Source organism: Eleginops maclovinus, chromosome 12 (assembly GCF_036324505.1).
Source record: "Eleginops maclovinus isolate JMC-PN-2008 ecotype Puerto Natales chromosome 12, JC_Emac_rtc_rv5, whole genome shotgun sequence".
In the NCBI taxonomy this organism is placed as follows: Eukaryota; Metazoa; Chordata; class Actinopteri; order Perciformes; family Eleginopidae; genus Eleginops; species Eleginops maclovinus.
The window spans coordinates 4,862,373-4,874,466 of NC_086360.1; the positions used below are offsets into that span (position 1 = coordinate 4,862,373).

General features: G+C 39.3%; 1 protein-coding gene and 1 long non-coding RNA gene across 5 annotated transcripts; one reads left to right on the plus strand and one right to left on the minus strand.

The window, feature by feature from the left end:
* On the plus strand, positions 1-8,301 carry LOC134873730 (uncharacterized). 4 transcript variants are annotated; one of them, XM_063897537.1, is made up of 9 exons: positions 1-2,611; positions 3,266-3,317; positions 5,325-5,502; positions 5,816-5,908; positions 6,116-6,220; positions 6,389-6,481; positions 6,834-6,882; positions 7,152-7,251; positions 7,717-8,301. In XM_063897537.1, the coding sequence occupies exons 2-8, from the start codon at positions 3,277-3,279 to the stop codon at positions 7,238-7,240; spliced, it is 648 nt and encodes a 215-aa protein (XP_063753607.1). In that variant the 5' UTR covers positions 1-2,611; positions 3,266-3,276; the 3' UTR covers positions 7,241-7,251; positions 7,717-8,301. The 4 variants fall into 4 exon arrangements, with proteins under 4 accessions (XP_063753607.1, XP_063753609.1, XP_063753610.1 ...); XM_063897539.1 differs by lacking the exon at positions 6,116-6,220; XM_063897540.1 differs by lacking the exons at positions 7,152-7,251; positions 7,717-8,301 and having other exon boundaries at positions 6,827-6,867.
* A 243-nt stretch (positions 8,302-8,544) lies between these two features.
* LOC134873732 (uncharacterized) lies at positions 8,545-10,375 on the minus strand. The gene is made up of 4 exons (XR_010166979.1): positions 10,293-10,375; positions 9,295-9,387; positions 8,972-9,035; positions 8,545-8,860 (listed from the first exon to the last, which is right to left on the minus strand). It is a non-coding gene; the product is annotated as an uncharacterized LOC134873732 (long non-coding RNA).
* Between the last annotated feature and the right edge of the window lie 1,719 nt (positions 10,376-12,094).

Here is a 12,094-nt window from a genome sequence, read left to right on the forward strand (position 1 = left end):
CAAACACTGATTTGTTATGAACTATCATAATTTGTAGCACCTCTGCAAAGTCTGGCAATCCAGTAGTAGAACCATGGCACACCACCATTCCAGCAGCATAGTTTGTCCCTGAACAGTTCACAGAGTTGGCAATATGTACTCTTGTGACACCTGGAAATCTGCACTTCAATGCGTCTTTAATGTCATCCTTCAGAACATCCAAAGACACCTCTGTTGTTTTTGTAACCAAGAGTGATGTTCTGACTGCATTTGATTCGTGGAGATGGTTTGCAATCATGAGCTGATGCTTGTTTGCAAGAGAAAGCAAGATATTCTTGAAACATCCTGTGTGTCTGACAACTCTCTTGAAGAAGCTGTGTTTTGCTTCAAATCTCATGGTCCAAAGAGCAGATACAGGACCAAATTTCTCGGATAAGCTGGGGATAGTGCTCAAGAAAATGGTGCTTGGGGAAGAGCTTCTGTTGAGGAAAAGCTTCAAGAAGTCTGCTGCGATGTTCAGATATTAAACTGTCAAGATAGCAAATGCTTTCCTCTGTATGACTTGGTGACATAACAAGCTCCACAATGCTTTTCAAAGTCATTAGCATCTGCCACGCAGGCTCATCTTCAGGTACTTTCAAACCTATCATCAGAGGCAGCAGACGTAGCAGGCACCAATTTTCATGAGCATTGCCTCCCACTGATTTACGGTTTGAAAAGTTGCTGGGGACAAGATGAGGGCGATTTGTCTTATCACTCCACTTGTAAGGGAACTGATGGATGACAGCATTTAGTTTAATGAGAGAAAAATACTTCTTCTTGATGAGGACATTAAAAGACAATGCCAATTCCAATGGAATGATGCCTTCAAAAAGGTCATGTAAAACATCTGGAGGGTACCCAGATGTAACATGAAAGTGCTCAAGCTCTTCAGACAGTGCACATTGGTTTTTCACACCATAGCACGGGGAATAATTCAGACTGGACAAAGCAATCTGAACATGTACTGCATGTTGCTCCTCAGTTCTCTGTTGAAAAAAACCAGATCTCACCTCTCTTGACTGATACTCAGATCGCTCAGCAAGACAAAAACGGCAAGCATAACAACCAGAAAAGCTTTCAACAAAGCCTGCAACTGAGTGAGCTCCAAGATTGTCTGCTACCACATACATAACAGTTCCTTTGACAACTTTTCCCAGACCTGCAATAAATAAGCCATCTCTTTCTAAAGTCCTCAGATCCGTAAGCAATGGCTCTAACACTTTCTGGTATCCAAATGTCTTGGTGTCCACTGCCTTACACAAAACGGCTAAATTAATGGATGTTAATGCTGATTGAGACTGTGCTGGAATGTTTCCCAAGATCCAATACACAGCTGTGCCTTTGTGTTTTTTCCTTGAAGTTCCCAAAGGATTGCATACCTCAAAATCACCAATATACAGGATAATACTAAGTCTGTCCTCTTCAGAGAAAAAATCATTCTTCTGGAAGTTGGATCCATCATGAAAAGATTGGTACTGTAAGGCTGTTGCCGAATTTCTATCAGTATCCAATAGTTTTTCTTGATTGCGTTTGTTGTTCAGAATCTGTGATAGAGATTGCAATATTGGCACATACTGGAATGTTTTGCCCTCTTTTCTATCGAGTATATACTCTTTTGGTTCAACTACTGAAAAATGTTCCTTCATGAACGTTCTTCTCTTGTAGGATGTTGAAAGGGGACCATCGCTTGCCAAAGCTGAGCTTATTGGGTGTGCCTCGCTGAGAATCTTAACCAAATCAGAGATTACAGCGGTGTCCAACTCACAGCTATGGGCCCTTAAAGTAGACTCGATCAACTCTCTTATAACAGGAACTGATGCTGTGCATGATATGAATTGAAGCTCATTGACAATTTCATCAATGCACTTGTTTGACACATTGAAGGTGATCTCTAACTTAAGAAAAAGTCTGCCAAACTTCTCCTTTATGATTCTAGATGGATCAATGTCTTCCTCAATCAAAGGTTGAGGATCCTCTTCCTCAGTGTCAAACACTGGATCCGAGTACTTTTTCAATACTTCATCTTTAAAGTCTTCATGGCCATGTGGAGAATGTTTCCTATGTCTGTGCGAGGCAAAGGATGAATATATGTTTGAGCTGAAGGTGCAGTTTTTGAATACACATGAAACTACTTCAAATCTCCTCAAATGGGTTCCAAGATGTTCAAAATACTGCCTCTCTGAATCAAAACAAGCGGAACTGCACAGGACACAACTAAAAGATAGAATCTCTTCTGATGTCACTGCCTGGGGATGCTGCACTCACAGAAATGAATCATGGTAGAGTTGATTTTTAAGCATATAAATCTATTTGATTTTATTTAAATACTCATATGTTTTAAATATATGTATTGAAATTATATATGATCTGTATAATTCTGTCAATTCTGAAATATATTAAATGTAATTACTTTATACATATGTACATGGTTTAAATAATCAAAGCTGTGAAACAAACAAGATTCTTCTATTTAAAATGTATGTGATTGGTTTACATACAACTCGGGGGAAGTGAAATCGGGACACAGGAAATGACATCCTTATTTTCTGCTGGATGCCATCATCTGCCATGTGGTACATCAGGCTTAATGGTGAGTAATCCGAATCATCCATTGTCTACTTACATCCACCTGTGTATTATTCGTGCAGTTTTTATCAGATTATATTAATATCAATTAATTGATGATCAAATGTACGTAGTTGTGATGATTGTAAGTAGTTTTATATTTAGGAGTGAATTGCTAGCTAACGTTAGCTAGCAATTCGCTAATCTTGGCGCCCTATGCTAAGTAGGAAAATAATCAATGATTAGCAAATTTAAATGCATTTTATTCAAAGCTTTTCGGGTAGGGGTGCATTTCTTTAGACCCTTTTTTAGATTTAGACAAAAAGTCTAAAGTTTTACATGTCTGTGATTATCTCCAAAACGGTTTATCATAGAAAGATGTGCTTTTGTTGTTTGTTTCAATAGAAATGTTTGAATCTAACTTGCGTCAGTGCATTCATTTTATATATATATAGTTTGTTTTTTTTAAACTTCTGGAATGCACTTTTTCAGTTTGTAATCTCTTTGCATCAGTTTAAGTGGCCTTCATTTTTTTCTTTTGGCCCAAGTTGACTGATTATGTGTGGGTTTTTCAGTAGTGTTGCAGATTATACATGCACTTTGAAAACTGATGTTTTTGTAGCTTGTTGTTTGTGTGTTAATAACATAACTGACAATTGTTCTTTGTATTCATTCACAGGTGCTATGTGAATGTGGCCGTGCAAATTGTGTGACAGTTCACTATCTTCCAGGTATGAGTTGATAGAACATTTTAGGCTGAGACATTGAGGTTGATGGTGTGTTGTTAATGAATTAGCTGATTTACTGTGTAAATCTAATCCTTTGGTGAATGCACTGGGGAAAGATGGTGCACTTGCTACAGCGTATAAAAGAAAAGAATACTTTAAAAAAGTGTTAAATGTTGTTGAGCCTGTAGAGTTTGTTCTAGATCAAAAAAAGAGCAGGTCCTTTCAATATACAGTGGGGCAAAAAAGTATTTAGTCAGCCACCAATTGTGCAAGTTCTCCCATTTAAAAAGATGAGAGAGGCCTGTAATTTTATCATAGGTACACTTCAACTATGAGAGACAAAATGGGGGAAACAATCCAGGAAATCACATTGTAGGATTTTTAATGAATTAATTGGTAAATTCCTCGGTAAAATAAGTATTTGGTCACCTACAAACAAGCAAGATTTCTGGCTCTCACAGACCTGTAACTTCTTCTTTAAGAGGCTCCTCTGTCCTCCACTCGTTACCTGTATTAATGGCACCTTTTTGAACTCGTTATCAGTATAAAAGACACCTGTCCACAACCTCAAACAGTCATACTCCAAACTCCACTATGGCCAAGACCAAAGAGCTGTCAAAGGAGACCAGAGACTAAATTGTAGACCTGCACCAGGCTGGGAAAACTGAATCTGCAATAGGTAAGCAGCTTGGTGTGAAGAAATCAACTGTGGGAGCAATTATTAGAAAATGGAAGACATACAAGACCACTGCTAATCTCCCTCGATCTGGGGCTCCACGCAAGATCTCACCCCGTGGGGTCAAAATGATCACAAGAACGGTGAGCAGAAATCCCAGAACCACACGGGGGGACCTAGTGAATGACCTGCAGAGAGCTGGGACCAAAGTAACAGAGGCTACCATCAGTAACACACTATGCCGCCAGGGACTTAAATCCTGCAGTTCCAGACGTGTCCCCCTGCTTAAGCCAGTACATGTCCAGGCCCGTCTGAAGTTTGCTAGAGGGCATTTGGATGATCCAGAAGAGGATTGGGAGAATGTCATATGGTCACATGAAACCAAAATAGAACTTTTTGGTAAAAACTCAACTCGTCGTGTTTGGAGGAGAAAGAATGCAGAGTTGCATCCAAAGAACACCATACCTACTGTGAAGCATGGGGGTGGAAACATCATGCTTTGGGGCTGTTTTTCTGCAAAGGGACCAGGACGACTGATCCGTGTAAAGGAAAGAATGAATGGGGCCATGTATCGTGAGATTTTGAGTGAAAACCTCCTTCCATCAGCAAGGGCACTGAAGATGAAGCGTGGCTGGGTCTTTCAGCATGACAATGATCCCAAACACACCGCCAGGGCAACGAAGGAGTGGCTTCGTAAGAAGCATTTCAAGGTCCTGGAGTGGCCTAGCCAGTCTCCAGATCTCAACCCCATAGAAAATATTTGGAGGGAGTTGAAAGTCCGTGTTGCCCAGCGACAGCCCCAAAACATCACTGCTTTAGAGGAGATCTGCATGGAGGAATGGGCCAAAATACCAGCAACAGTGTGTGAAAACCTTGTGAAGACTTACAGAAAACGTTTGACCTCTGTCATTGCCAACAAAGGGTATATAACAAAGTATTGAGATGAACTTTTGTTATTGACCAAATACTTATTTTCCACAATCATTTGAAAATGAATTCATTAAAAATCAGACAATGTGATTTTCTGGATTTTTTTTTCTCATTCTGTCTCTCATAGTTGAGGTATACCTATGATGAAAATTACAGGCCTCTCTCATCTTTTTAAATGGGAGAACTTGCACAATTGGTGGCTGACTAAATACTTTTTTGCCCCACTGTATCCCATTATTGCGATTGTTGCAGCAGATACTTGATTCTACTGAAGTGTTGAATAGTGTATTAAAGACATGGCGTTTAGGACAAAACCAAAATAGAGCCCATTGTGTTTAAATTGTGAAGCAATTTGTGATCCTGGTCAGTGAAAGCTGCTAATAAAATATAATTATTCTCCTCAGCCGAGCTGGACACCCCGAGGTTGCCATCAACTCTCTAAAAAACAAGCGAAGTGGCCAGCAGACTCCAGCGGCCCACATCAAGAAGCCCAGGAAGGGAGATGTCAATTTCTGTCCAAACATCCCTAGTGGTGAAACAAGAGACGGGTTGGAGGTGGAAAGGGTGGCTCTACTGACTGAGGTATAATGTGCAATACTTTGTATCTTACCTATCTATGATTTCACTCTGTTCACAGCATGGCCAGTATGTACATGATCACATGATGATCACAGCTTTTCACCCGTCATGTTTTTGCACTATACTTCCTGTCCAGCTCAGCTCAAACAGCCCAACAGTTCAATATGCACAGCACTGGACACTTCAGCTGTTTTCTGGTTACTTTGCACAGTTCATTTTTCTTTATCTAATAAAGAATAATGGTCAAGGTGGGAAATGTCAGTGGCTTGGCTGGCCTCAGCATATGCGTCTCGGACACATCTAACATTTGTTTCAGAGTGAAGACATCAACGTGAGGCGTGATTGTGTGCTGAGCTGTCTGAGCATCTATCTCAATGAAGACCTGGACACACTGGTCAAAGAATATGTGGTAAGTATGTCATCCTTCTGTCCTTTGTGCCAGATGTAATTAATTTCCCTCCAGGTGTGCCTGATAACATGTGGCATTCATGACAATGGGATGGACATTAGGTCACATTGACCTTGGCCACCAATAGTTTGTCATTGAGTCCAATGGGTTGTTTGTTTTGAGAAAGAAACTCCATCAAGGCAATGGTGGTACTGCTGAGACTTGTAGGAAGTAAATCCACATGGTCCGGAAGAGCTTGAGGTTAAGGGTCAGGTCCTGGCACCTAAGCGTCTCCAATATGCCAGTGACGATAATTCTGCCCCAAACAAGAAGGTAAGGACACAGAAACTTGACAGTTCTCATAAAGTAGCAGTTATGTAATTGACACCTGTTTTGGAAATGTTATTTAGTAAGAAAGGCCTTTCAGATTATGTCAGGTTGGTTTTGATTCTTGATTCTGAACAGCTTGATTCTTATGGGTGTGTGTGTGTGTGTCACTAGGATGCATGTTGTGGACTGTCTGCTTACGAACTCAAAGGCCTTGAGAACATCAGAGAGAGGGAAGCTTTCTTGTCTTCCTTGAAGTTATTGCCAGTAAGTGGACATGTTGACTGGAACTCTAACCAGCACAAGACTGATCAACTGGTCTCTCTCTCTCTCTATCCTATCACACTTTGTCTCTCTCCCCCTACTCTCTCCTTTCTGTCTCTCTCCCTCCCTCTTTCTGTGATTGGCCCGTAGTTTACAAAGATAATGCCATTCCTGTATTCCTCCTTTACCCTACCTTGTAGTGTATTTAGGGCTGATATCCATTAGGGCTGTCAAAATTGCTCAAAAATGACATTCGAATATTCCCTAAAAAAACACAGATATTTGAACTATGTGTTTGCGCATTATGTCAGTGGAGAGAAATAATGAGATAATTATTGATTTTCTCTGTCAACAGGCAGCTGAGGATCTGAGGCAGTCAGTAAAGCCAAGCCGGATGTCAAGAGGTAAGTGTAGTAGTAAGGATACTCAGTAGGATAGGAGTGAGGGAGCAGGGGATGGACAGAAGAGGTTTGCCTCTGTCCTACTGTCCTTTCTCCCCTACATTGTATCAAAGAACAGTTTCTTATTTGGCTCTTTCAGATATTAGTTACTGATGAGAATGTTTTCAATGAGTTCACATATCTCTGAATAAAATGGGTTCCTGGTCCTGTATTTTTCCTTTTTTTACATTTTAAGTTGGGATGATTTGTTGACTCAATTTTTATTGTGGCAGGTCAAAGGCTTCATCAGATAAAGTGCAGTCTCCCCGGAAATCCTTACATCCTAAAGAAGCTCGGAAACTTACCCTCAGAGGAGGACTAACCTATGAACATGTAAGTTACTATCTTATGTTTCATTTGCACCATAAACAATTCACAAAATTAAAGGATTAAGAGCATTACTTTTATGCAATGTGACATGCTGTTCATTATGGCACAGACCCACAAACACGGTAAAAATGGTATTGAAATTCTTTAACGCAACCCTCATTGTGACCACTTTTTAATCATATTTAAATAGTTGATGATCATTGAATGTACAACTCCATTTATACGTAATGTAACTTTTGGACTTTTTGTTTTGTTTCAGGCTATTAGGGAGTCAAAGATCTTGAGGTCGTTGTGACCTTGAACTTGTGTCCATCTCATTCTCATGAATGCTATATCTACAGTGCCTTCAGGGAATTTCTTCAAATTAACACTCACTTGGCCTCAATAATAAGCTGCTTAGAATGTGGTGGTCAAAGGTCAAGGTTAGGGTGACACAGCTCATTGTTCTCTGTTCCCTCCATCTTTCAGTACATCGAATGCCGTGAGGCCGAGGCAGATGTCGCAGGGACGACCATGGCAATCTACACCGTTCAAGCTGAGAGTGATGATCCTGATGGTCCTGGTGGACGCTTTGCAGATGTCGGTTTGGTCCTGGAAGGGGTCGAAGTTCTCCACAACCTCCAGAGTATCAACCATGCATGCGTGATGCTTTATGGGTTGATCTACGCACTTAATTTAAGCTATCCAAAAGGCTTGAAGAATACTTTTGAAGTTTAACAGAAGATCCTGATGGACCTGGAATCGTCCAAGCTTTCCCCCAAAGTACAAGCACTCAAACTCAAATTGCTTTTGTGATTCACACATAACGAACACACAGAAAGTTAGAAACGGCAGGTGCTCAGTTAACTACGTTCCTGTCAGGTGATGAGTTAAAACTTTGTTTAGCCTTCCTAACTTGCCTCTGTTCTATCAAAGTTGGAAAACATTTGACATGTTCCATCTGCAGCAGTAGATGACTAAGTTGAAGAGCTACACTACCTGCAGAGTACTGTGTCTGCCATGTGTGAAAAGAAGAGGTGTGCTTTAATGTTAATACATTTGTTGAATCAACAAGGTGGTCTGATTGTATGCATCATTGAGATATTGTTGAATAGAAAAATTAATTAGATATTAATCACAAAAATACATAAATCTAATGCATTTTAATTGAATTTAAGCTTAATTGTTATGCATTTCAAACACATACACATTATTCATCTTGAATAAGTAACTTAATTACTATGTAATTCAAACAAATATACTTAATGTATTCTGAATACATAATCTGATGAATATGCATTTAAATGAATAGGCTTGATTACACTGATGTATATGCATCATGTAAAGTTTATTAGGTAGGTTTATGTTCAAAAAATTAAATGGAACTTTGTCATGTAATTCAATTACATAAATCCTATAAATTAGGGTTAAATATTTCTGTGAGTGTGCCTGGATAAATTAATATTAAGTGCATTGAACGTCTTAAATGAACAAGGGCAATCCTTATAAAGGCAAGGCACTGTCTGGCCACGGCTAACCATTCCATGTCTTAGCCTGTAGTGTTTCAACAGTTCTGTACGTGTGTCAGCCTCAAATTGACATGTTTTAGAAGACCATTTCATCTTTTTGGAATCTGAAAATTAGAGACAGAAATAAATCAAACCTCATCTAAACTAGACTTTCATATCAGTATGAAAGTCAAATTAAAACTAAGAATGAGAGGTACCTAGGGTTTTAGATTTACCTTACATTAGCCGTTCAAATCAAATACTGCAGAGGGAGAAGCAGGAGAACTTCCCCGTTGGAGCCTGTAAAATACAAAGAAATGTTATCTTTAATGCATCATACTTAGTGACTTTAAAGCCAGGGATGGAGATGGAGAAGCAGCATTTATTGGGCTATATTCATATCACTAGAATAGATGTAACATCAGATTGTCCTTTCAACTTTTGTTTACATTACATTTTATGCGGCGCTACACATAACTTCAAAATTCAAAATATATATTCTGTAATAATGGTAAACCTATTACGACTTATGAAGAGCAAAGCACTACACAATTTGTACCTGAATAGACAGATGGCTTTCCCTTTGACACAGCTTGCTGTAGTTGCTGCTTGAAAGGGCACTGTGTCAACTGCAGAAAGTTGTTGCTTTGGGCTTAAGGACAAAAACACAAAGACAAAACAATACATTACAACTGCACAATACTACTAGAAATACTACATTTCAAACTACAGAATCATGTAACCAAAATAAACTGTACCACTGTCAAACCAATTAGTTTTTGATATGCTGTCAAAATATTTTTAAAATATTGCTGTGATCTAAAAAATATACACATCTTTCATACAGAATCAGAACCATTTCCACATATGTTGAATCTTAAACCAAGAAAATCCTGCGTTTTTGCCGCAGTGATTCTGTTCCTCTACTCAAAAAAGCAGTAGAGAGAGGTGTGTCATATGTATCAAGAATAATTCAGAATCTAAATTTAAACAGTGTAAATGGAATCAGAATGTCAATTATATTCATATCAAATTATGAGCAAAATATAGACAAGGGAGTTAGAAATAAAGGCCTCCAAATACGGTGATGGTCGTTGGTGAGGTGTGGCAGAGGCTGCTGTGAAGCTCGTCAGCCCGCGTATATTTTCTCCGCCCCTCCCGGCTTCTATGTGTAGCGGTTGTGTAGTCTCAGTCCCGATTCACACACACACACACACACACACACACACACACACACACACACACACACACACACACACACACACACACACACCACACACACACACACACACACACACACACACACACACACACACACACACACACACACACACACACACACACACACACACACACTGTAATAGGTTAGCTGGACACCTAGCATACTATCCTCCTGCGGTCTCTCTCGCGTGCTGGGTGGATTACACCCACACCAACACCGGCGCATGGACATGTCGCGCTGGGCCGCTAAATGTGCTAAATCGCGCTGTATTGTACAGCGTTCAAATTACCGCAATAACCCCGTTATATATGCAAGGAAACCCCTGAATGACTTACCTTCAATATGAATTAGCCGCTCCTGCCTCCATTAAACTTTGTTTTCCATTCAAATTGACCGTCGTCTTCGTCTTCTTATCTTCGTGTTTTGGCGGACAACGTAGCGCATGCGTCCTGTATGCCGTCACAAGGCGCATGCGCGGATTGAAAACACGCAAAGTTTGTAACTTACTTGATATTTTTAGGTTCATGTGCAATGTCTATGAAACCTTTGACTATTATGTGAAAATACATAATAAAACTTAGTCTTCCCACACTGTTTATTTATTACATGAATGATATATATAGTTTTACTTGAATAATTCCAGTTCTCACTGATACTTAGAATTAGAAAATAAAAATTGTGACAATTAACCTAATAAATATTACTAAACCACAAAATCATTTTTTTCAGTGTACTGTGCATTCTTTCATCACTTGATGATTGAGTGTGTTGCTAAAAGGTATGTGAATAAGTTAGGCCCATGCTTAAGTCACTGTAAATGCTTAAGTCGCTGTAAATAAATGTGCTATGTTGATTAAGATGTATCTTTTGAAAGTACAGTTTTTATTATTATTTTATTATAGATTTTCTTTAAAACCATTTTTTAGTCTCGTATTGTCTGAAGGATAACACAAGGGGAACCAGAAGAAAGCTACATTTATCCAACCCTAGCCAATTGTGTTACATAGTGATGTCATTATCAAGTAAACAAAGGAGTCCAATGGAGGTGTTTCAGGTGTGGGGGAGAGAAACTCCCTCTGGACAGGGATTTTAGCCTTTGCCGACCATTTACATGCACAAAAAACTGTCCAACACACCACACTGTGACTACAGAAAAGGAAAAAACCCCGAAAGCAAATTGTGTCTCTTTCAAGCAGTGAAAGTTCCAGGATGAACCACTAGATGGCTCTAGTGAGCTCAAACTGAGCGTGTTAAAGCCATATACAGTCTATGGTTAAAGCACAGGGTGTCTCAAGGGCACCACGGCAGGGCCCATGGGGTGAATTAGGAACTCTCCAAGTACCAGTCCACACTCCATATTTTTAGGTCTGTTAAGGGACTTGAACCGGCGACCCATATGGCTCCCAATCAAAGTCCCTACTTCCTGAGCCACTGCCGGCAGTAGACCACAGCAGAGCTCCAAGGCTGTTATTATGTTATTATGGAAACTAAGGTCATTTATACTCGTCTGTGGTGAAGCTACCATGAGTTTCTCTAGGACAGACAAAACATTATGTAAATGAATGCATAAATGATGTCCCATGTCTGATTTTGAAGGATGAATGAAGCATGCTGACACGTAATCTCATGTTTAGATATAAATACAGTCAAATAAATAGTTTTCAAACACAAAGCAAAAAGATTTAATTATATTTAGTAAAGTAAAATAAAGCCATAGTTTTAAAAAGTGCTTTACAATGAGTGGTAAGACAAACAAAATATGATTAGAAATATTTGTCTCATCCTTATTGTTATGGTCAGTAATTGTTGTTCAAAATAAGAGATCTTAACTATATATATTTTAAATCAAAATTAAACCATTCCATTAATCCATTAAGTTCAGGATACATGCATGGTATAATATAAACAGAAGTGAAGGAATTAACCCTCCAAGCACACCTTTCTGTTGTAGTTTTTTTATTCTAAGGATAACGGAGCTATGTAACGGCTCCACTTCCTCCGTCTGAGCGGCTGCCCTCTGCAAAGATCTTCTATTGCAACAGCCTATAAGTCTATAGGCCGTTCAAAAAACTAAAAAAGGAAAACCTTTGAGTAGAAGGAAACTTGGAAGTAGAGCACTGTGTAAGAGTGAATGTAA

Bases quoted from the DNA above. Each gene is read 5' to 3' on its own strand.
- LOC134873730 (XM_063897537.1), top strand. From the start codon at position 3,277: ATGTGGCCGTGCAAATTGTGTGACAGTTCACTATCTTCCAG. The intron at 6,221-6,388 runs GTAAGGACACAG...GTGTGTCACTAG, and splicing joins ATTCTGCCCCAAACAAGAAG to GATGCATGTTGTGGACTGTC. The intron at 6,482-6,833 runs GTAAGTGGACAT...CTCTGTCAACAG, and splicing joins CTTCCTTGAAGTTATTGCCA to GCAGCTGAGGATCTGAGGCA.